This window comes from Colias croceus, chromosome 13, assembly GCF_905220415.1.
Source record: "Colias croceus chromosome 13, ilColCroc2.1".
NCBI classification, from domain to species: Eukaryota; Metazoa; Arthropoda; class Insecta; order Lepidoptera; family Pieridae; genus Colias; species Colias croceus.
This window is the reverse complement of record NC_059549.1, coordinates 1882339-1909864: the sequence shown is the minus strand read 5'-3', so window position 1 is coordinate 1909864 and position 27526 is coordinate 1882339. Positions and strand designations below refer to the sequence as shown.

The 27526-nt window shown below is 30.6% G+C and overlaps 1 protein-coding gene across 3 annotated transcripts in view; it reads right to left on the bottom strand.

Moving 5' to 3' along the window:
• Window positions 1–1735: 1735 nt before the first annotated feature.
• Window positions 1736–27526, bottom strand: part of LOC123696962 (organic cation transporter protein) — a 30871-nt gene continuing 5080 nt past the window's right edge. Inside the window, exons 2-3 of one of the 3 annotated variants that reach the window (XM_045643357.1) lie at window positions 18329–18440; window positions 1736–5486 (exon numbers count right to left, since the gene is read on the bottom strand). In XM_045643357.1, coding sequence (XP_045499313.1) covers window positions 3968–5486; window positions 18329–18440 — 1631 coding nt within the window. In that variant the 3' untranslated portion in view covers window positions 1736–3967. Of the gene's footprint in view, window positions 5487–8839; window positions 11810–12747; window positions 16393–18328; window positions 18441–27526 lie in introns of those variants that run through there. The other 2 variants (XM_045643358.1, XM_045643359.1) reach the window with 2 other exon arrangements.

The following is a 27526-nucleotide window of genomic DNA, read 5'->3' as shown; positions in this document are numbered from 1 at the left end:
CCGTGGGGGCCAGGTTTTAAGGCAGGCGTCACCGGCGCGCGCATGCGCAGGCTGCAACGACCAATCTATCTTTCAGGGTATCTTTGCCCATTAGCCTGGCCTCCACGGTCCCCGGACATAAACCCTATTGATTTTTTTCCATGGGGATACTACAAAGACGAGAGACTGCCACAATTTGGACGAAATAACCCGGAAATTCATAGTAGCAAAAGAAACCATTAAAAATGATAAAAGGGCATTCAGACATTTTAAAAAACAAATTTTTACGGTGATGTCTCACTTGCACTGAGCAACAGCGGGGTCATTTTAAAAATTTCTGGTAATTAAACACCTATATTTTATTGGTTTTAATTTGTTTTTATTAATCATCATGTTAATTCAATTTTTGCACTTACCACATTTAGATTTCAATTTTTCGATTGAAGCTTTCTGAATAATAAAATGAAATTTTTAGGGTAGCTACCTGATGAATAGAGCAAGTTCTTAAAAGCCAAATGGAAAACTTTTTTTTTGTGATTTTATTTTTTTACGGGCCCTTGAAGTGGTGAACATACTGGGTAATTTTATCTTTCTTGGCATTTAATTCTTTTTTTATTCCATTCGAAGATCTAACGATAGTAAATGTTACCATACTGATTTGGCCTATCTTTCAGCTTAGCACACAAAAAAAATCAAGCATCTAGCGCAATAATTCACGTCACCATTAATAAAAATCTCATCGTACTCGGCGATAGATGAAAAATTGAAAAAAATGTCATAACTCCGAAAATACGAAAAATCGCATAACATACATGGGGGTGATTCGGATAGCCCTCTAGGTTCTCTACCTCCCAGCTTCCGTTCATCACTACTTTTTGGGACACCCTGTATAAGATAATTGTCTTGTCAAAATGTTTACTTGCCAACTTATATCATGGAATATCTTATAGGGCATCTTGATCTACCATATTGTAATTATTTATTATTATAGTTTGGAAGTATAGAAACAAATTTATATTGTTGTTAATTATTTGTTTTTCATCTTGTTAATGGTATGTTGACCAAATTATGGCAATGCAGTTAAAAAGAATTGAGTAACTGTGAAAGTACTTAAATTATGTATTTTATAGAAGACTTATTTCAAATTTATTATATAATATAATTAGGCTATCTTTATAATAATGTACATGTGCAAGCCCTAATAAAAAAACTCTTTAACATCTCCTTTTATTAATAGATAAATTAAAGGATTAATGCTTCTGTAGGTAGATATATTTTAAGATGTCTGTTACCTAAATTCATGTACTTAAAACATACTTGTAGCCAATTTCACAACTACTGGATATTCTCATTGGCTTATCAGTCAGTTAACTTACACATAATGTATGAAAATATAAGCCAAAAAGTATTAGATTTTTATATGTAGTTGTGAAATTGGCCCTTAGTGTTACATTTTATATCTGTGGTCTAAATTAATTGTTCTAAGTCTCTGTGTTGTGGTCTCGTGATAAATTTAAAACAGCTTTATAAATTAGTTGCATAACCAAATTGTTATTTTTTATCAGTAAGAGATGTTTGTCAAATACATTATGTATTATTATATTTTTATGTTAATTCCTTGCTTTTAATTTCATTTCGAAAATACTATATCCTATACTATATTATCCTCTTGAATTCACAAATAATATTTTATCGAATAAGTTGATTATGCAATGAATGACAATTAAAAATAGGGAATAATTAAAAAAAAATTAAATAAGCGCGGAATTGATGTAATGCAAGACTCAACCTTATATAATTATCGTTACAATTAAATTTGCTATGACCAACTATTAACATGGGATTCAAATAGTGCCTGTTAAAAGGACAGTGCACGATTTATTTAATGTAAATAAATATTCATTATTGTTAGCTGTAAATTTATTACAATTTCTGATGCATTACAATTAAAAGGAAAATAATAAATTATATAATAATTGTCAAATTTAATATTTTGAGTATTATCAGTGCTGCCATGTCGGAAACAATTAAATTCCCTTGTTTTGGCTATCTATTTCTATTTTCATATTTGAGTGGATTTATTATTAATTGAATTAAATACTTATTTAAAGGTTTATTGCATTAAAAATCATCAGATGTACATAATAATATATTGCTTAATCACATCTAAGAATCGACATTTCCCAGTTAATCTTGTTAACTAGCTTATTAGCTTACATTGGCAATAAATGTTTCATCTTGCCCTATTTATAAACATTGAGATACTATTACTACGTTTATAAAACATAATATCGATAAGTACATCATTTATAACATTTTGGCGCCAAAAGCGAGGTGAAACCTAGTGAGATGACACATACAGGTATTATATACGACCTAATCGCTCAAAACATTTCATAAGGTAATTATAAATTCTTTATTTTTTAACATTCATATACTTAATTATTTATATAAATTAACATTTTTAATTTCTTATGGCGATACAGGATACAGGCTAAATTTTAAAATTATATATTATGCTCCTATTACAAACTAAAAATATTAGTTCCGTTATAATAAAAATACCTACTAATGCAGTGTTGTAAGATTTCAACTCTTATCTGTGATTGTTATGGAATTATTGTCTTTTATTTTGTGGAGTCTTCTTATATTACCTTGTATCCTCTCATTTCTTTTTATTGCTATAAAATAATAACTGCCCGTCCCTGTATATTTACGTGCTTAGAATAATTATTGGATACTGAATACCTACTTATAAAAAATTGTCAGCTTGCATGAAAATCTTAGTGATCATAGGTAGTTAGTTAGGTACTTATTTTAAATGATCTTCATGTTAAAATACCTATGTGTTTCTCGTCTCTTATATCTTCTATAGTGTCTATAAAAGTTTTACCTTACTGTGATTAAAATATTTATCTATTGTTTGAAGTAAATAATATAAAATATTGAGTTTAAAATGTATTTTATTTAATTGAATATATCTTGTTATTCAATGTACGTTGGTTTAATGCTCTAAGATGTACCTACCTGTTTTAAAAAATATAGGTAACTCTACTGCTTAGTTCAAACATTACAAGGCTTCATTATTCATACCGAAACAAGTATATGAAACTAAAATAATACCACCACCAAACATAGCCGTGATTCCTATAATCTTTTCTCATCAGTACAGTAGGTACACATCACATCACCTCTTCATCCCACATTGCCTGCAAAGATATATTTCATCTTTGCACTTAAATCTTTGCAATCTATAGGTAACGAAGTCGGTTAAATCCAGACACAATTTTTTTATTATCTCTATTTCTTTTCATCATTATCATTTTTATATTGCCAAATATTATAATATTTGATATTTAAATATCATAAAATAATAAATATATTGGTAACAATAGTTAAGTACATTTTATTGTAGTAAAGTAAATAATACAGAAATGTTGAGTCTATAAGCCTAAAGTCCTGATGATAGCGGATAGTGGACGGAATGAAGGCTTTATCAGCAGCCTGGAAATGATGCTGCCTCATTAAAATATTTTTCTTTATCACTAAGTTTACTCTTCTCTTCGTTCTCGTCTTTCTTTGTCTTTTTTACGATCAAATAGATCACCTATTATTTTGATCTTCAAAAAAATAAAACTAAAGTAAATAACTGGGTCATACCTACATCTTTTGGGGATTGCTAACTAAAAGTATAAAAAAATATTTACGTATATTATTTGTTCATTATAGTTACCTCAATGTCATGGACGGATAATTAGGTGCAGTAAATTACGTATGTTCAGTACAATAAAATCAAATGTAAAAATATAGTATGTATAACTAGAAATCTAACTAAAATGGCAAGACAATACTTGCTACTACTTACTTAATTAATGCAATAGAAAGTAAAAATAATGTTATCACCGAATCCCATAAAAACTGTCAGTTTTCATAAACCTAATCTAAAATTTTGGCAAGTCCAATATCTAGTAATTAATACTGTTCAAAATTAAATTTTACTGTCGTTGTCCTTAGTCACCATGGATGTGGTAGCTTCTTCATCCTCTTGTTTCTGAGATCTTTCTTTATTTTTATAACATTGAGAAAAGCAAGTGTCTCCCTTACCATGCCGTTCTCCATCAGCAAGAGATTGTGGCAACGTTCGGTGCATGGTCTCTGGTAGAAATAAACAAAGGAAGCCGGACAAGAGTGCAATGAGACCGAAAGTTATAGAAGGAACTTTAGGATCCAAGGTCTCGAGTAAAGAAATAAACGGCGTCAAAGATCCACTCAATCTGGCAAACATTGAAGCCAAACCTAAAGCTGAGTTTCGTACCACGGTGGGAAATAGTTCAGCACAATAAATATATGCTATAGCAAATGATGCAGCTATACACAGTTTTCCAACCACAACAATTGTGGTTGTAACCATAACACTTACTGGTCGAAAAGCTGCAACTACACATGCAAAACCACCGACTAACATTGCTGAGCTGATAAAAGTTCTTCGCCCCCATACGTTAAGAAAATAAAAGACCACCGCATAACTCGGAATATCAACCAGAGCGAATAAAGCTGTATTTAAGTAAGGGTTTCCTTCTATATTGCCGGAATTTAATGCTAGTCCATAATAAACTAACGAATTCGCAAACCAACATAAGCAAATTATCAATGTCATCTTTCTTATATGTGGTGTTTTAAATAGATCTAAAACTCCAGTTTTATTGGATACTTCAGGCTGTCTCTGTAATTTTTCGTTAAACTCTATTTTAGCCCTTGCAACATATTCTGCTACATCCAAAACTTCGTCTAATTTGTTAAATTTCAATGCCTTTTGTACGATATTCACAGCCTCTTTTGTTTTTCCCTGAGCCCATAACCATCTAGGCGATTCGTCCATTAACCAAATATGTGGTATTAAAATTATACTATGTAATCCATAGACTACTTGCAAGATGGTTTTATCATCTATAAATGCACCCCATATTGCAACACAAATCATGCCGACTGAAAACATGCAATGAAAGATCGTAGCACATTGTGTTCGTTTACTGGGTCCGATGACTTCTGTAAGTAATACATAAGCTGGTATGAATGAACCAGCCGAGCCAACAATGCCATATAAGTATGTTACGACAGCGAATGACCAGTATTCCGGCATAAATGCTACTAGAACGCCTAAAAGTAGTTGTAAAATACCCGACCAGCAAAATACAGGTTTTCTACCAATTTTATCAGCTAATCCACCTAAATATATTGCTCCGGTGAATACTCCTAACATATAAAAAGATTGCGCCAGAGCTCCTTTATATCTTTGGTAGCAAACTAGATTCCATTCTATTCCCCTGGAAGACGATCTATATGTGGTATCATATACCCATTTCGAACACGCGATCGTAACATTTCCCTCGGAAAACATTAAGCATTGATCGAGTTTCTCAGAAGGTGTTAAAGGTATGGCTCTTAATATTTCTGTCGAGTTCCATTGTGCTGCGGATTCTTCGGTATCTACACCTTCGATCCAGCATCTGAAAATTAGCAACAAATACAAGTAAATGTGGTGCTTGTGTCTTTGCTATTCGATAGGACAGTAGGTGTTACATAATATGTACATGCACACATTGATACTAGGGCGATTTTTGGATATAATCTCATAGCTATTTGTGTATAAACAAGAAGGAACTACTTATGTACAAATAATTCTACAAGGAATTAGGCTCATAGCAACATTGTAATATAGAAATAAACAGATGCCTTACCTGCTTGTAGATAAGTATGTAGTTAGGTAGTCATTTTAGAAATTGTTAAAATTATTATAATAGAAAAATCTTAGAATATAATAACTATGTAAAAAAATATTCCCAATTTATCCATTCTAAAAATTAGAAGTAAGTTAGTACCTTAGGTTTTAGTAAGGGTTGCATACTATCTATTATCTAAGTATATATACCTAGAGTACCTACATATTTACATAGGTAAGGTAAACGCAGGTATTAACGACCCCTCTAAGGCAATTTCAAAATCAACCATATTTTTTAAGTATACTGGTTCTTCTAAAGATTTATAATTTCATTTTATATGCTAGTGTTATGTATAAAAAATGTATTTATTGAAGCAAATACATTCTAATAAAGGATTATCTTGTAAAAAATAATTTACAATGTGACTTAGTCGATTGTTGCTATTACCGACCCATAAAAACGGCTGTGAAGCTATTAACGATTTTTATGCAGCTATTCCCGATCGTATGTGAGAGGAAGCCTTTTTCCAGCAATGGAATGTATAGAAGCTAGTGATGATGATGATTACCGATCTTAATAAAATGAAATAAAAATGCAAATATATTCGTATTTTTAATTGTAGTTATTTTTAATAAAACAAATGAGTACTTTTTAGTAATGAACTAAATAATTATAAACTTTTAAATTAATCAACATAATACTATTAATATATGTACATATATTAAATTAAGGATTTCAAACTCTAGGATATTTCGTTATGCTATTTGATTGATTGCTTCGGCGAGTTGTGTTTTACTGAATACTTTTCGCCGCTTTCGTGGCTCCATATTTCTGGAAAAAATATACCTAATTATATGTTTTATGTTAATTTAACCTAAAAACCTAAAAATATAATTTTTTTTAATTTTTTAAATTTAACCTAAAAATATAATTTTTAATAGGCACCTATTATGTCATAAAAGTAATAAAAATATATTTGCACGCTCAATTACGAGCAGAATGTTTAAGGAGCAATATTATCTGTATATACAAACATCTTTATTCTACATTCTGCAAATAAAGCAATTTGAATTTGAATTTGTAGATGAGAAACTAAACAATCTATATTCGATCGGTAATAGCTTCCTATAGTTGCTATTGCCGACCCACATGGGTCGGTATTAAAGTATGTAAGTATAAACCTAAATTGTATTACCGACCCATAAAAAAATGGTTATTTTAATTCATTTGATCATCAGACTATAAAATAGATTATAATTGATTAATGTCATACAAAATATGAACAAATGCATATTGTTTAAACAAAAAAAAACAATGATTTACTTCTGTAACTATTCGATAGGGATCCTCGAAAATATCATAACTTTGTATAAATTGACAACGCTAAAAGACACAATACTAGACAAAAAAGTTTAGTCGCTAATAGATTTTTATGAAGACTCATAGCTTAGATTTAAACTGGTCCATAAAACCACTTGTGTTAGTGTGATATAATAACATAAAAGAAAATAAAACAAAAAGTTACGTTGCTGCCATTGCCGACTTACGGGTCGTTGATACCTGCCGCGGCTTAAACTGGTGAAGCTAACACCGTCCCATTTTAATTTTAAGTTTTATCGTTTTAAATTACTTTTTATTAATAAAATGTTGTAAGAAATGAAAAGTTGACACTTAAATACATTGACATTTAGTAATATAAATTAAAGTATAGATGTCATTTGTTTGTAAATGTCTTAAAAAGATACTCACAGTACTTACCCGAAGGAACAACGGAACAGTACGACACGTCCTGCTTCCACGCTACCCCGCAGCAACTTACGCATTTTAACTCTTTTTTGCTCAGTTACTCACTCTAACGTTAAAGTATACGATGCTCAAGTAATAAATTCGTGTATAACTTTGCCTACCTATAGCTAGAATAGTTCTGGAAACGTTTAAATTTCGAATTACTTTTATAGGTCGGTAATACCTTCAGATTTTCGATGGGTCGTTGATAGCTGCGTTTACCCTATAGTTTGAAATGGTACCCAGTTTTCGTAATTCTTTATTTTATTTCAATTTCTTTATTGCCTACGTATTAGGTATAGGCATCTAATAATTTAAATAAAATTGATTAGATTGTACTAGGTATTTTATTACCCGTTTCCTGCCAAAGTAACCAACCCAAACTTGATAGTCGCTGGTCGTTCTTATCTGTATAGGAGACATAACTAGGTATACAGAAACTTTCAACTTTTCTAAAATCGTGGGCTCTTGAACTATATGTTCGTTTCCATTAAAATAGAGTATTTAAAATGAAAAACAATAGTAGCATAAATATATTTATTATTTTCTTTGATTATTTTAGTTGCCATATGAATTTACACTTAGATTAAGGATTGATCTCCGCGCGCGCGCTACGCGCGGAGACCAATCCTTCATCTAAGGAATTTACATTTGTACGATAATAATAATTATAAGCTTAATCTATGACATAATGACGTTTAATCAGGCGGCAAAAAGGAACAACATTTGTCACTAAATTTAAATTTTAAAATATAGCATTAACGCCCCTTATATAACTAATTATGTATTTAACGTTTACTCGGTATTTGAAGTAATCTCTGCATTGTTACTCTTCCTTGCATTAAATAATTTGAAAAGGAAAGAGACGGAACACTGATCAAACTCTGAAATGCGTTCCCAGTAAAAAAAAGTCCAGCAAAGTTACTACATCAGCTTAGTATCTACTTTTCCCATACAAAGAGACATAAAACAAACAATAAGTTTTTGGACTTTATAATTTCTGATTTTATATGCTATGATTTAGAAGGACCCATTTAAAAGATAGAGATTAGAGGTATTAATTATACAGCAACATTTCTTATTATATTTTGGTTATTAACAAAAAAAAAATTATTAATAAAAAAAAGAGAGGTCAACACCTGGATGGAACGAAGTTACTAAAATAACTAGTTTGCTCTCTATGAGAGAGAGACACCGACAGAGAAACGCGTTTTACAAGTAGATAGCAAAAAGTATCGTTACAATTTTTTATCTTAATTTTTTCCGTCCAGCCCCCTTTCGCAACGCGCGATAAGGTACTTCGTTCCAAAACTTCGTTCCAACGTACAGTCTTAAAATAATAATAACAATATAATTATATTTTAATATTTAGTAACTTTAACACCATTAAAAATTTTATAATTTCATAACAATAACAATGTGTAAGTCTATTCGTTACTTTTTCAATAATGCTTGCAATTTATTTGATACGTAGGTATACATAACAAGTACCTATCAAATATACAGGCCTTTACATTAATTACTTATATAACACTTAAAACAATTATTTATTGTGTGTTAAATTACTATAAAGAAGACAATAATTCTATGATTAAACATAGTAAAATAACAAGATGTGATGTACTGAAATCAAGCGTAGGTAATTAGGATTACAATAAAATATATAATATGCAGCATAACGTTCTAGATTTGTGATTGGAGTAATATTAATAATGAGGGAAATTTGAGTCAAATATCGTCTGATTTTCCTTTTCCGAAAAAAATAACAGAAATTTAACGAACGTCACACAAACAAACCATCAAAAAGTTAGCAAAGAAACAGGCTGATGAACAGGACCTAATGTTTTTATTTAACCCACTGAAATTGCTATTATAAACACCAACTTAAAGCAAAAATAATATCTTTATCTACTTTCTAAACTTAGCTCTGATAACGAACATCTTTCGTCAACTTTAAACAATATGAGTAATTTTACACTTAAAAATTAACATTTAGATCTATCTATCATACACATACTAAATCTGTGGGCTTTGCAATTAAGTTTACCTACTAAGCATCTATTTAAAATAAAGTAATATTCAATTGACTTACCTATGCCTACATTAGCAATACAATTTATAAAAATATACTTTCAGATCAAGTTCAAAGATCTAATAACATCACATAATAATTTCGATATTCAATAAAAATATATAGTTAGTTAGGTAGCTTTAACAATGTAACAAGTCGAAATAATAACAATATTTTAATACATTTTATAGCTTTGGTAATAAAATAACTAATCATCTAAAGATAAATAATTTGTAAATCAAGCCTCCTGATATTTTGGTATTTTATGTTCATGTAATTATGAGACATTGGCACGAGATTCATTTTTGAGATCTCAATTACATGGTCTCTTTTCAATTTATTAAATACAGCATAACATAAGATCCACAGTAAACTAAAACACAATTAAAATTGTTTCAATAACGTAATTTTTAATTGAATCACCCTTATTATGAAATCATTACGACATTATTTTTTAAGGTACGAGATATAATATATTAAAAATATATTGTAAATATATGTTAGTATATTCTGAGATTTATATCACTTAAAGATCTTTTGAATTCGATAAATTTCTAATTTATAGACCCCTTTTAAAAACTAAGCCTCATAGACTCTTTTGCATAATACTTTAAAATAGCTCTTTATATTCTATTGAAGCCTGTTAGAACATTATCGGAGGTCTAACATCATTTGGACGGAACGTCGACTAATTTTGATTTTTTCCAATCTAGCTTATACTATATAATTTCCTTCATATACAACTTTTTAAGCTTTTTTACTCATATCTTCTAAAGGCACCATAGCTTCAGCTATTTTATCCTCACTCGCATAAGTTTTATTACTTTTCTTACCAAGGCAGCTAGCAAAGCATGTGTCACCTCTACCAAAGTTTTCACCATCAGAAATAGATTGAGGCATTGGTTGATTCATTGTTTCAGGAAGGAACAGGCAAAGGAGACCAGATAAAAGAGCAACGCAGCCAAAAGTTACCGCCGGTATTTTAGGGTTGAAAGAGTCCAACAAGGTTATTAACGGAGTCAGTGCTCCAGATAGCCTAGCAAACATTGAACCTAAACCAATCGCCGAATTACGAACAACGGTTGGGAACAATTCAGCTGAATAATTGTAAATAATCGCAAACGATCCAGCGATGAATAATTTGCCAGCAATTACTATAACAGTCGTTACTGTAGATCCTGCAGGGAGAAAAGCAGCTACAACGCATGCCCCACCACCTATTATCATCATAGAACTCATTAATGCTCTTCGACCCCAAATATCAAGGAAGTAAATAACTGCAGCGTAACTTGGCAATTCCACAATTCCAAATATTGCTGTGATGAGATATGGGTTGCCTTCTAATTTTCCTGTACTAAGCGTAAGTCCATAATATACTAAAGAATTAGCGAACCAACAAAAACAAACGTTTATAGTTTTAATTCGCAAATTAGGTGTTTTAAATAGATCAAATAAACCAGCTGCTGATTCTTCAGATCCTTTTGACGCCTCAACTTTACCTTTTGAAACCAATTCTGCCCTATTTAAAACCTCATCTGAATTATTCATTTTAAGTGCTTTTTGTACGATATCTACAGCTTCTTTAGGTCTCCCTTGGGACCAGAGCCATCTTGGTGATTCATCCATAATCCATACATGCGGTATCAAAATTATGCTATGTATTCCATATACTACCTGAAGAATAATTCTATTATCTATAAGTGCCCCCCATCCAGCAACTAACATTATTCCTACAGCAAAAGCACATTGAAAGGCTACTCCACAGGTTGTACGTTTTGAAGGTCCAACAATCTCCATGGTTAAGACGAAAGCTGGTATATATGCACCGGCTGATCCAAATAATGCGTAGAAGAAAGTAACAACTAAAAATGACCAATATTCTGGTATGAATGCTACAGTTATTCCTAAAATTAACTGTAGCACTGCGGCCCAACAGAACACAGTTTTACGCCCAAGCTTGTCTGCTAAACCTCCCAAGTATACAGCTCCAGTAAATACTCCTAACATGTAAATAGTTTGTGCTAAAGCTCCTTTCCATCTTTGGTCGCAAACAAGATCCCATTCAATGGCACGAGAGGACGTCCTGTATTTTGAATCATAGACCCACTTAGAGCACGCGGCTGTTTCGTTATCTTCTGTATACATTAAGCAATTATGTAAACCGCCAGCTAAAGTTAAAGGGATTGACTCCAATACTTCCGGAGAGTTCCAACTAGCTATGGATTCGTTTGTGTCCACGCCGTCTATCCAGCATCTGAAAAATAAAAGTTTATTTGGAGATAAATCATACTTTATAAAGTTCTTATTCAGAAGGTATTTGAGACATGTCATTTAAGGTTTCAGTGATTAAAGGTGTGCACTTAATTAAATAAAAATTTAAAAAATTAAAATTCGGTACTCCAGCTTAGTATCCATGCGTTTCTTCAAAATTCTTTCAACAAAGGCTAGTATGGTTAAGTCTGCTTTGTAGGTCCTTCCATTATACATTTCTCAGGACGTAGTTTGTGGAAATTTTATAATAATTTGGCCACTTTCACTAATAAAATATGCAGAGTTTCTATTAAATTAATTTACCAAATTCCCTTTTTTTTCTTTCAAAATAGTAAGATAATATTGTGGATGTTAAAATTCCAAAAAGTAGGTAGGTACATCACACAATTTTAATACGTAAAAGATTTTAATATTACTTGTCCTAGTTGTAAAAGAATAATTTTATACGTGATATAAATAAGTAAGAAGGTAAGCAATACTTATAAAAGTACATACATGGCTTAGAAATTATGGTACATACTCGTTTTCAGATAAAATCGTTATAATTATTCAGTTTTACCTATTGTTAGCCTGTTTTTCAGGTAGGTAATAGGTATTGTACATAACAATGACGTATAATTATCGATTAAAATGTATCTATAGAAATATAGTAGCTACCTATAAATACATAATATATGGGCATTAAAAAATTTTTAGTGAACTTGATTTCTAATCAATTTAAATAGGTACGAATTGATTTGACATTTAAAATGTGCGTGCCGAAACTAATCTTACTGAAAAAACAATTTAAAAAAATATATAAATATTTTAACACGTTCTATATAAAAAGGATTAAAAAGTTTAAATGAAACTATATAATTCTAAAACATAAGCAAAAATAATTAGGTAAAAGAATGAGAAAGAAAATAATACACAGGAATATAATATTTATAATTTATTGTACTTGAAAACACACTGAAAATTTATGTTTCGTAATTTCAAATACAAAATAGTATATTATTATATGCAGTCTAATATCTTATAAAAAAAACAAATGCTTACAAAGACTATCTCTAGTATTGTACGCCTGTAAAATAAAAAATGTAAAACAAGTGAAGTACGATTTACTTCAGATTTATTTTGAAATTGTCAAAAACATGTAAGATCGAAAGAAAAGAAAAGATAAGATAATTTTGTTGTTAATTTTGAAACAGTAAGAGCTATAGCGCGCAAGAGCAACTTTTGTCTCCCAACTATTTTGTCTCTCCCATCAACTCTATGGGTGTGCGCGCACGTAGCGATGCAACTTCCCATATAGAGTTGATGCGAGAGACAAAATAGTTGCGGAGACAAAAGTTGCTCTTGCGCGCTAAGCTTAATTTCAAAAATTAATTCAAAAACTACTTTTACTACGAAGTATTGTCATTTTAGCAACTACTTATTAAGTATTCTGTGGTCATGCACAAAAGCAACCGCACCGATTTGCAATTTATCTGCTTTAGACCAAACATGTTTTTAACGTGTGTTTTAACTACCTCTAATAAAGAATATTTGCTAATTATTTATTTGATCATGCATAAAATTACCACATATCAAAAGAAACCTTGAAGACGGTACTTCATTACGTACCTATAGGTACAATAACATAGGTACAATACATACTAATTACTAATACTATAAAGTTCATTTAGCATCAAATACCAATATGAAATATTGCAATTTTTTTAAACGAAAAAAGAGAAGTCCTTATTTAATTGATTGAAAAAACAACAATATGTATATTGTAATTATTCTGCATTTTGGAAAGAAAAGTACAGAACAACGAACAGAACAACACTAATATAAATAAAAAGGTACAACTGGAAAATTTTAAGTAACTAGAAAAAAAAATCGTACTCGGGCTAATAAAAATAACCAATCAATTTATAATTAAGTACTTTTGAGCATCTAATGCCATAAATTCCTTAAAATTTTAGATAAGGCCCTGCCTCAATTATTTAATGTTTTATTTGTGCTTTATAAACTTCACTAACTACGCTATATGAACGATGTGATGGTAAAAATAATTTATAATGAGTTATATGTATAAAAATGATAAACTTACATCTATCATTGCAACAGTCTTTATTCAACCGTGTGTATCCAGACTAAAAATTTTACCTGTATTTTATGAGAACCCTAGCCTAGTATAAAACGTAAGTCAAGTAGAATGGTAATTTCATTCCTGCAAACAAAGACCACTTTAATTCGTACCAATATAAGAATATTTTTTGTATATCCTAATCTATACTCATAGACTACATTAAATACAAATTTTGGCAAAACACATATTCATACTTCAATATAATCTCCATCGTAAAATTCAAATAGATAACGGACGATTTTAAATTTTTAAGACACAATTAACACTACTAGGTACTTCGTAGATTCAAGATTGTATATAAAACATTTTGATAAGGAGATTTTTTGATGTAACTGTGTTTGTAATTAGTTTACTGATTAAAATATCTGTAATGTCCATATTTTGGCAAATATTACGATGGAGTAGTAAAAGCTACTAGAAATCACTAGATTCATTAAACCTAAAACCAATTATGATGTAGCCGTTATGTTTTTTAATATGTTAAGATTCCTATACATAATCTTAACATCAACAACCCTGTTATACAGTCCATAAATTGTATAAAATTTAAAAAGAAACCCACAAAAAATGTTTAATGTTTTTTGCACATAACAATGCTTGCATTATTTCTTATTATAAACTCTATTATTATTAGTATCATCCAGTCTAAATTAATCACCTGACTAGATAATTAATATTTAATTAAATCTAAATCCAAAAACAACGCTAAGCATTTCTTATAACCATAACTTATAACTCAAATGCTTTCGTAGGTGTAAAAATTGTAGAAACTCCAAATTTTTAGAATACTTAATATTGTTCTTAATTATCCTAATTCAATAAAATCAAAAGTAAGATAAAAAGTTTTGACGGTTAGCAAAATAATTAAACAGGCAAGAAAAATATGAGAGACAGCAACTAGAAAAATTGACTGGGATTATTATGGCAGTGTTTGTTTCATGTTGTAAATAGATGTTTATTGCTTTTTCTCCTCTAATGGCACCATGGTCTCGGGTAGATCGATAGAGGCATCGCTCATACGTCTTCCACTGCAATTAGTGAAACAAGTATCACCTACTCCAAATTTTTCGCCGTCTTCGATCGACTGAGGTAGATCGCGACCCATTGTTTCAGGCAGATAAAATGTTGAAAACCCTGATAGTAGAGCTAAAAATCCAAATATGATTGTGGGTATCTTAGGGTTTAATGTATCGAGCAAACTAATTAATGGTGTCAAAGCACCCGAGACGCTAGCACACATGCTTCCCAAACCGACTCCCGAACTGCGTACAACGGTGGGAAACAATTCAGCGGAGTATTTATAAATGATTGAGTACGATCCGGATATAAATAACTTACCAATCATTACAACCGCTGTAGCGGCCGTAGACCCGTGCGGTAAGGCAACTACTACTAAACAAGAAATACCACCCAATAACATCATCGTACTGATCAGCGCTCTATGCCCAACTCTGTCTAAGTAGTACATAATTATCACATAACTTGGCATTTCTACTATTCCCATCAAAAATAGAATAAAGTAGGGATTTCCATTCAGCTTCCCAGTATTGAGTGATAATCCATAATACACTACAGAGTTGGCAAACCAGCACCCGCAAATAATCAAGGTCTTTTTAAACATATTTGGCGACTTGAAAAGGTCAGCAGTTCCAGCCGATTCCTCATTTGCATATTTAGCATTCGTCGCCTTGCAGTTCGAGACAAGAGCGGGCGTGTCAATGGTTTCAGACGATTTATTCATTTTTAAGGCTTTTTCGATTATGGCCACGCATTCTCGAGCACGACCTTGTGACCACAACCATCTTGGCGATTCGTCCATTAAAAACCAGTGTGGCAGAAGAACAACGGCATGCAGCGCATACACAATTTGCAAATAAAATCTGTTATCAATTAGATATCCCCAACCAGCTAAAAGCATTATTCCAACAGCAAACATTATTTGAAAGGTTACACCGCAAATTGTTCGTCTGCTCGGTCCAACCAGTTCCATAGTCAATACGAATCCTGCAATGTATGACCCAGATCCAAATATTCCATAAAGGAAACGTATTGCGACAAATGTATAATAATCATTTGAGAATGCAACTGAAGCTCCAAATATCAATTGAAGAATTCCCGCCCAGACGAATACAGTTTTTCGGCCTATTTTATCACATAGGCGCCCGAGTACAACTGACCCGACTACAACTCCAAACATGTATGCGGTTTGTGCAGCGGCTCCCATCCAGCGTCTGTCGCAAACGAAGTTCCATTCTATACCACGGGAGGAAGTAAAGTACTGCGTATCGAATACCCATGAACTGCAAGTTTCCAATGTTTTATTTTCGCCATACATTTGACAAGATTCTAATTTCCCATGGTCGTTTAAAGGAATAGAATTGAGTACCAGCGACGAATTCCAATTCTCCGTGAAATTGGAAGTGTCCACTCCGTCCAGGACGCATCTGAAATATCATAATTTCGTGTTACTATAGTTAACATCTATTTCTAGATCACACATTAATAGGTGTACAAGCTCTGTGCTCAGTGCATAAATTTTAATCACAATATGTCCTAATGAACAAAAGTTTGTGCTATTTTCAGGAAGATTTAAGAAAATAATGGTAGGTAAAGTAAGATTTTTGTTTTAGTTTCACGTTTTGTTTAATGACCTATGAATTTTTATGACAAAAGTACTATAATGAATTTGACATAAATGACCCCTTGAACGTGATAACAGATAAAAAGCACATAGAGTGATTAGTAGCATGCAATAGATGATGATAAGGCCAAATATTAGTCGTGTAGGAAAGCAATTTTGCAAGTTATTATATGAAGCAAAAGTTAATCGTTGCAAGAACATATTTAGCTTAAATGGAAATATACTCACATGGGATAAACTACACAGCACCTTGGAATTCACTCATAGGAAACCTTAAGGAAACATATACCAAAGCCGAAACAAACAGTACAAAGTACCTGATGCCTATATCAAGCGGACTGTACAGACCAAATACCTCGTCTTCACTCAACATATTGTATTAAAATTAATTCATAATAATTGCATTTGAAATACTTGAGAGGAAAGCCAGGACTATTCAGGGTTAATAGAATTTTGCTTTTTAGAATAATTCTTAAGTAAACTAATAATAAGCATAATATATAGATTCCTGACCGTAGTATTCAATCATTATTATGCTGTACTAACTGTGAGATTTTACTTTTGACACTTGCCTAGATGTTTTTCATTAAAAATAATATCAGCGCGATATACCTAGTTACTTAATTTTATATTTTCTTATGTTATGCTAGCTAACAATATATTAAAAGTAAAACATACTGCCCTACTGCTTAGTCTATTTAATATATTCTTCAACTTGTATCTTTCAAACCTGGAATTAACAAATATTGCATTTTATTACGAACTAAACAACTAAACCGTGTTTGTAATTGATTGCGATACATTTTTTTTATAATAATAAAATTTTTAATCTTAGCAAAAACAACCATAGCGTAATCTTCATGAAAGTGAAAAATAACATGCACATGCCAGACAAGGACAAATATATTATATATAGTTATTAGTTATAGTATAATGCGATTTATATTGAAAAATGTGGATAAATACATACATAAGGTTGTACATGCATGTTAAACCTGTTTGAAATCATTGAAGTCTGTATCTTTAAGCTACACGCCAATCGATTCATAAAATATCTTTACCTTAATTTCTGATTAATATATCGGATACAAAATATCTGAAAAATTAAAAATAACACCCTAGAAAAATTCTTATTAATCTTTTTTGTTAATTTTATTTAAAACATTTCTCATGTAAAACATGTTTGTATTTTTAAAACTTCCATCCAATTGTGTGTTTAGTGCCAGTGTGTTATATTACTATTTTACGGTTTGAATAAGTTTCTTCTTTATTCGTTCCCTTCTCGACCTAATTATAAAGGATTTCCAATGAAAATAGCTGTAGCCATTCTATTTTCGTTAACATGCAAATGTCTCGTCTAAAATGCGTAACGTGTAACATCGTCGAATCGTTAATACTTATTCAGATTTAGAAATAGGACATTTGGGATAAACGCATTGTTTTCAACTCATAAACTGGAATTTATAGCCTACATAAATATGCTTAAAGCCGCGTCCATCGTGATTTATTTCAATGTGTATTATGTAACATGCTAATTTAATATTTTATTTATGTACGTATATCAATTTTGTACATAAAATATCAAAATAATTATGAATTAATTGATACGGACGTCTCTAAATTCACCGATGTTATTGTATACTTCACCATTCGTGGTTTTTTATGCTGGTATTGATGTAGGTACCATTCATTTTTATCTGTATGATACAGGATTATGTTATCTGTATTATATTTATTACCTGTGGTCTGGTACAGCGGCCACAGTGACTAAGGACAGCATGTGAAGACCGGCAGTCATTGCCGCCAGGATATGGAGAAAGAACTGGAAAGCCTGGTACTTGCCGAAGTCCCCTGGAACGGAAAATAGTCAATTAACGGGTGTAACTATTTTTTTACATTAAAACAGAGTAACATTATAAAATAGACACCTGCGTTACAATGCATATAGGTGCAAAGAAGCAAGCTAAATAACAATACGCTCTTCTCACATAGGTAATTATGTTCGATTTGAACAATAATCTAAATTATTAAATTGAAAACTGGAGATCTTTAATTCCTTTTATATACGTTATAGTTGATATTAAACGAAATAGACAGTTTTGACAAATAATTAATTCGCGAATAGGTATATCGAAAGCAATAAAACGATAAGATAGATCCAAAGTAAATTATGTAGTTATTGTAACAATGGCAGTCTCAAATGTAAATACTAAATTATGTTAAATTATTTTAACTATGGCAGTTATTCCCAAAGGAGATTACTCAGTTAGCATCTGAAAAGTACATAATATAATATAATATGTACCAGCTCGTTATTGCTCTAGGAAATTCGATACGCTTAATAATACCTAGCTACAAATTAGACTTTACGTTCCAAGGCATAGAAAACATAAAATATTGATAATACCTATTATATATATATATATATGTTTCACAGTTTTTCTATATGAAGAGTTTACACAGGGAGAAAAAGGATTTTTGTTTCTTTATGCCCGGACATCGAATCTTTACTTAACAATCAAACTTAATAGAACTTCCGTCAAAACTTTATCAATAAACAAACGTGAAAAGTGCACAAAATATCATATTTTATTTTATCTTACATTTACAGGTGTTATAAATTCATGCGACAACTAGACACCGGCATTTACATTAAGTACCTAATACGTGGAATTACAAATCGGAAAAGGAAATTCCAATCACGATTAAACCTGTTGATTTTAACGCACGGTTTCTCAACACGATTTCTATAAATATATATAGAAAATAGAATCTCATATAATATGACATCCTGTTGAGATAATTATGTACTTAGCACTTGATGATAACCCTCTGGGCCTTTGTTTGACATAGCTATAAGTGAAGCAAGGTTTAGACAATTAAACAATAAGGAACAGGATATTTATAATTAACTAGCGGTCCGCCCCGGCTTCGCCCGTGGTACATATTAACGTTTTCTCTACATAAGAACCATCCTCGTACTTCAAGGAATATAATAAAAAAAGAATTATCGAAATCGGTTCAGCCGTTTTCGAGTTATGGAATTACAACGAAAAGTGGCATTGATTTTTATATATTAGATAGCTGCACCGCGCCGTTTCACCCGCTTGGCTCCGTTCCTGTTGGTCTTAGCGTTATGATATAGCCTTCCTCGATAAATGGGCTAACACCGAAAAATTTTTTCAAATCGGACCAGTATTTCCTAAGATAAGCGCGTTCAAACAAACAAACTCTTCAGCTTTAAAATAGATTAATGTCAGGAGATGAATGAGATTATTAAAAAATGTTATTATTCTAATAAATGGTATTTTTGTCTTGGACACCTCGAATCATTTCTTCGTCGAATTATTTACTCGTACCTAATAGTGTCAGAAACACAGGTATACAAACTTATTGCTATGTTTGTAAAGGTTAAACTAACTAATTCTCTATTAACTTGCCTCTACCCATGTTAGCTCTATCACAACTTGCACATGACGTCAGAATAAAAGACATAATAATAGGTAGGTAATCTATTACAGTCTGTCGCGTCCGGTAAAGCTAATAATATTATGATGTTAAAAATGGTTTCTTATAGCACAATATGTAAAACGATAGACTTCGAAAATAGTAGGAAATCTAACATATATTCATATTTTAATTTTCTATTACATACTTATTTAACATAATATTTGATAATAGAAATTATTACAATGTAACATCAATTATAACATACTTTATATCACGAGTTCAAAAAAGTTTCAAAGTCAACAGTGAACTAATCTTATTTGCATTTGCTAATAAAATATTTTGCAGAAAAATAATGAAATAATATGTTATTGTATGACGTTTCTATAGTAAATTATTTTTTCCTAATTATAAAAGATATAATAATTTCGATCAATTTTTCTGTTCTATTTGACATTTTGTTTACGTTAATAGCATATAATATGTAGGGTATTACTGTAGAAAAAAAAACTCAATTACTTGAAATAAGTAATACACGTCCTATCAACTACATAAAATATCTTAAATTGGGTTTTTGGCATGAAATTAAATTGGATCGAATATTTACTATTATAGATAGCACTAAGATAGCAGGATAACGAGTTGCACGCATGGAGTACCTTTCGATTATTTTATTTTTTTAGAAACTGCTGTCAAGTTTTGCTAGGAAAACTATGAATTAAAAAATGGTAACAATGGTATTTTTTTAATAAAATAAATTACATTTTATTATTACATACTTCTTTATAATATTGCGCAGTTCTATTACAATATTTTGGCTCTATTACTAATCTGGTAATCATTGACTCAGATGTAAAAATATTAAAAAAAAAGTTTGGAAAATCCAAAAGTGCACGCCTCATAATCTCATCCTTTACAATAAAATTGATTATTTATAAAGGTGTATATAATATAAGTATGTAGATATTTATGTATATGGTGTAAATAAAGAATATATATCGATATACTAAAATTATGGAGAACAGTCGATATTTTTTTTTGTTTATTTAATAACAATTAAACCACATCGAATCAGACCCTGAAAAATGAAAGGGTTCTATTCCTGAGCATACTCAAGCGTAAGAGAAAAAAAAAGACTCGATTAGTAAAGTATTTCGGTCGCTATCGTGTTAACAAGAAAATCCTCCGCACATACAGACACACGGACGTCCAACACAGAACTTTTTTAAACTGTTTTTTAACTAGTTTAAATAACAAAAATGACATCAAAAATATCATGAATGTTAAAAATAGTGTTTTTTCTTAATATGTGTGTGTATGTTTTATCTTACAAGTGCGATGTATGATACATAAAGACATTTTAAGTTTGAAAAATCAGATGTTTTGCGTGAAGTGACAGTAGTACCCACCTCAACGCTTCGCTTATGAGGCGTGCAAAAACAATTCCCCCAAAAAGCTTCCTAATTAAAAAATAATTAAAATTTCCTTCAAAAATACCAACTTCCTAATAGACATCGATACTGGAGTAAAGAGCATCGTAATTTATGAGGATATTCAGTTGTTAACCGTAATCAGCCACTTACACAATTTGCGAGTGACGAGAGCTCATTAACCCAATGATAACTGCTCCAGCTCGAACCATAGAGAATTTAAAACATTGCAATCGAACATTTCATGTTTTAATTATTCTGTACCTACTTACCTACTTAAGAAATTTTTAGAAGAATAGAAAATCTATAGTTCATATATAATCTGTAGTTCTGAATCTGTACTTTATGAAAAGTAAAACCAGGACGTTAAATCTTCAAAAAAAAGCATAAACGCGCAGTTGACGTGCTATATAAAAAAAAACGCGCGGCAAAAAGCACGAGTAAATTAATGAGCTGTATAATTTTAAACATTCTTGACGACAACATAATAATATGTTTTTTTTTATATTGTTAAGCATAATATGCGTAACTACCTAAATAAAAATATACTGGCATACCTAAGTATTGGTTATAGAAGAAAGAGAAACGGAGAGAAAGGAACGTCCTCGAATGTGAAGTCATGAGACGATCATTTTATACACCGAAATAATGCTTGAGCATAGGTAAGGTTTGTGACGAAATTACAATGCATTTTCTATGAAAAAGTTACCCATTAGTTGTATAAAAAGATTGATGATCATAATTCATAATATATACGCTCTTATAAACGCGAGCGACGCGACGTTAAGAACTAACGTACCTACATAGTTAGTCTCAAAAGTAATTAACGTCATGTTATTTTTACACCATGTAGAAAAATAGGAACACAAAATAAAGTTTTGGTAGACTATAAATATTGTTTGTTGACTGCGATCTGTTATTTTAATATAAAGTTCGCTTAAAAATAACTTTGTACGTAAAATTGTGGCCCACTTCTACAAGGGCAAGACGCTATTTCGCTTAAATGGTAATAGGGTAATTGTTACAATGCCAAGGACTAACCAATAAAAGTACCGACGAATTCTATCATCCAAATTATTTCAAACTTAAAGCCATTATTTAATCTATCTATTATTAAGCTGAAGAGTTTGTTTACTTGAACACGCTGATCTAAGATCCGATTTGAAAAATTTCTTCACTGTGATAATCCATTCATCGATGATCGAAGGAAGGTTATCGGCTACAGATACCTACATCATCACGCTAAGACTAATAGGAGCAGATGTGGGAGCGGACTAATGCGGGTAAAACCACGTGGCACAGCTAGTCTGTGAAAAAGGTTTAGTGATAGACTACAGAAGTATTTTTGGCCACTGAATCAGTGCTTTGATGCTTTCTCAATTTGGCTGCGTGGTTCTAATTATATGGCCTAAAGTTCGCTGAACTACATTAACCTATTTTTTGTAAGAGCACGTGAGTTTGGTTTTATTATTTAAAATGGAACAGTATGTTAAATTTCCGTATCAAAATAATGTGATTTAGAATGTAAATATATGTTAATTAGTATATTATGTTCTACTTTTCTTAAAATATATCTTTGAAGATTTTTATTATGTTTTATGAACTTATAGTTTACAACAATATTATCGCCCCAGTTAATCGTACCTATTTCATCGATCGCATAATGAATACAAAGAGTTATAAAATACTGGATAATATTAATTTATGACAATGTTATTAAAGAACCAGTGTCTTTTGTAGAATTTTGAATCTGTGTTGAAATATACTTATAACCAGTATCAAATTTTTTATGCAGTCTTATAATTATATTAAAATTTAATATTTATCTTTATAATTATAATATCAAATACGTGAGTTATCAATACTAAGCTTTCGTGCATGATATTACGTAATATCTTTTAACTACAAACATGACACAACTCTTAGATTAGTACGTGCACTGATATGTTCATCTCAGATTTTAATTTTGTCTTTTGTTGTCTAATTTTTTTATTATTATGTAATAAATACAGGTAGGTACATACTATCAGATCCGTGTCATTAAATCACAAATAAACAAATATACAAATGGGTCTCGCACTATTTACCATTTACTGAGTAAGTAATTTTGGCGCGCTGTCAGATAATTTAGTCCATAGACCATAGATTTTAAATGAATGCAATGTAATTTAATGTAATGGAGATGCGTTTGGTGTGTTTTTACAAGTAGGTAATTTTCTTAAAAAAAAGGATGATTAAAAGACTTGGATAAAAACAATAACGAACTATGAAAAAGATAACATTTTATGGTTTTGCAAGTGTTGTAATGATAAGAAGATCAGAAATATCTTATTGTTTTAAATATGATACAAACAGAGTTTATAACGATATACAAAATAATTTTTATACCTTTTGGATAATTATTTATCACTCACTATTTAGTGAGTAGACTCTATAGGTTGACTCTTTTTCTTATCTACTTTCGTCATGTTCAAGCAAGTTTACAGTCAAGAACTTCACATAGATGAGAATAAAGATTATCTATAAAAAAGAAGTGCAATAAGCAATTATATTACGAATCAAATTTATTATAGTAGGTAATAATATAAATCTACGAATACTTATCTCTACATTAAGATAATATTATATATTTGCAATAACGGATAATTATGATATTAGATCTTTATAATAATACAGTAATAATAACATGTTTTGCTTTTAGTTCCGTAGTGTAATATAAGAAAACTGACGTTTATTTAATCCATTTGCCAAAGCTCTTTAACGACCACGTGTATGTCGAAGTGAAATTGGAGAATTTGCATTATTATAAATAGTCAGTTTTATGAACTAAATGTTAATTTATGTATAAATAAATTACAATTCAGTTGATGTTAAAATATAAACATCCATTTATTTTACATACATTAACGGTAAAAGTTTAAACGTCATAATCTTTAAACTAAATTAAACCTTAATATATAAATCTCGTGTCAGAATGTTTGTCCTCAATGGACTCCTAAACCACTTAACCGATTATAATAAAATTCGCACACCAGTCGAGTTCGATCCAACTTGAGAGATAAATCGTTTTAGAGAAAGCGGGCGAAGCCGCGGGCGGTAAGCTTGTCAAATTATAAAATAAAACTATATAATATAAAAATAAACAATTATTATATCAACATAGCAACTGATGAAAACAAATTAACTTTGAAAAATCCTAATCATATTTAGTTACAGAATATCTTATCATTGTTAATATTATCTATCAAATATATGCCAATGTACTAAATCTGCATTATATTCCTTAATATCTCTAATTTCATCAAAATTATCACGTACGAAACATTTTTTTATAAATACCTGCCCTTGCATCATGTTCCACACAACTTAAATTTTTTTTTATTCAAGACTTCTTCTAGATGTAAGTACTTTTGAATCGTCATAACAGTTTTACAATATACATAGCGGTATAGAAATATCCAGAGATGATAGAAACATCTATTGTGTAAAAACAACAGCGTCATCACTTTTCTAAACTGGAAAAATATTGCATCATGGCATCCCCCTTATAATAGTATTATATACTAGCTTCCGCCCGCGACTCCGTCCGCGCGGAAAAAATAAGATTTATTTTTTTCTACGTATTTTTCCGGGATAAAAAGTATCCTATTTTATGCCCAGGATAATAAGGTATAATTATACCAAGTTTCATCGAAATCGAACCGTTAGTTTTCACGTGATGCCTGAACATACAGACAGACAGACAGACAAAAATTTTTTTAACCACATATTTGGGTTTAGTATCGATCCAGTAACACCCCCTGCTATTTATTTTTTCAATATTTTCAATGTACAGAATTGACCCTTCTACAGATTTATTATATATGTATAGATAACTTAACTTCAATATTCTACATAGCAGTCACGAGTATACAATATACATCTCAATTTGAATCATAACAATAAAACTTGCGTGTCAAATCAATAAAATTTAACTGTAAAGCATTTCACTCTTAATGCTCGGTTACAAACCAAAACGTAGAGAATTAATGTTTTAACTAAATAAAGTCGTTAATTACAATTTATAAGCAGGTGCAATACAGGTGTATAACAATGTTTACGTAACTCAGACGTTGTTACGTTTTAAGTTACCAATGTCACGAAAATTACAAGCTTCACACAAAGAGGAACATTATTCTGTAATGATTTTCTTTATTGAGTGGTATTAGCAGAAATATTGTGAATAGCTAGTAACGAAATTGTATATCAGTGCATTAGTATTACAACAATAGATGTTTGACCCCTATCTATACTTTTCTGTTAACCTAAAACGAATTGAAAATGTGTAAATGTGTATCTTGTATTATTCATTAAATGTTGTAGCACCCAGTTGAAGCACTATCTTGCTATTTATTGAAAAGAAAATTAAAAATATTTCCTACGGAACCTAGTATACAGGATAGTTTTTCAAGTTCTAACCAGATATTTTTCTTTTTGCCTGTAACATAATATGAACCGCAATGCGCTAGTGCCTCGCTCATCTCATCTTGAAATACTTGAGTAGGTATCGCAAAGTGTGTCAACGATTACACATAAAATTATACATAGGTGTATAATTTGAATTACCAGATTTATCACGTGTCTCATTGCTATTTAAATTTGCACATCAAATAATAATTTGCATTTCATATTTAGCTCTTAGCAACTAATGCCTATGCCTGATGCCGCACAGTTTGAATTTACTAAAAGTCCGAAAAATATTACGTGTAAAATACTAAAATATTTTTTAATAGAGCTATATTAGTTTGAGCTCGTTAAAATTAATGTCACTGTATAATAATTTTCCTTCATTTTGGCTGTTGTTATTTACCATTAAAACTTTTAAATAATTGAAACCACTGTCGATGTGTGGTTGACGTCAACGCAAAATAAACATAACATACGTTTTTTTACCACATGAACATAATATGATCTCAATTCCTTATAATGTTTATTGTATATAGTCATATTTGATCTAAATATATAAGTTTAAAATAGTAAATATCAAATATTATGTTATCTATTGGTTTGTTGGTCATGTGTTGCAAAATAAATAAAATTTTAATGTGATAATGGACGTTTAGTAGTATTCCAAATTCTTAAAGCCTCCACTTGAGCGGCTCGGCCAAATGAGCCGCTCATTCGCCTGAGCATGCTCAAGTGGATACAAGGCTTACAGACTGGACTATGCAGTTTTTTCCTTGTTTACCTTAGGTAAGTATTAATATATTATTTAAAATTATTTCGGAATGCCATTATGAATATAAATTAGGTAATTATGTAGAACAGTAGTAATCTTATTATCGTGACACGATAAACAAAATGTCCTTCCATTAATGTAGGCTATCTCTGTGCCAAATTATATTGAGATCGATAAGTATTAGTAATAAATGGTATGCTAAAAATTATAATTGTGAAAGTATTTCATTTACTGAATTAATGTACTAAAGCCCAACAAAAACCTCGTAGTCGTCATAGAAATCTCTTAAATTTTCAATGAACGAATTTCTGTGTAACGAAAAAGAACCGAAATTCTTAAATTTTTATGGTCCAATGAATATAAAATCATATCGATTACAAGCTGATACACGCAACTTCGTGAGGTTTTAATAGGGCAATTTTTATTCGCTTTTACAACATATTTCATTGCTGCTCCGCTCCTAATGGTCAAAGCGTGATTTTATAATATAGCGATGATTGGACTATGCAATATAAAACGTGCATTTATTTATGAAATTGAGAAAAAAATCAATGACAACAAAACTATGATAAAAATTAAAATATTGTTAACTCTACTGTGCTCTACATCTTATTTTGGCGCGCTTCATTTGAGTTAATTTGATATTGGTCTTTTGCATTTATCTTTATAGGCGTATACGTACGTACTGTTCTCAAAATTATGTAAAAATAATATAAGTTAAAGCATTTGTTTTCAAATCAGAGAGATTAAATCATTAACATTTTAAATTACTATTAGCAAGACTGTCAAAGCGTATTTAATTAAATATAGCAACAAACAACATAACAACATCACCATAAAGT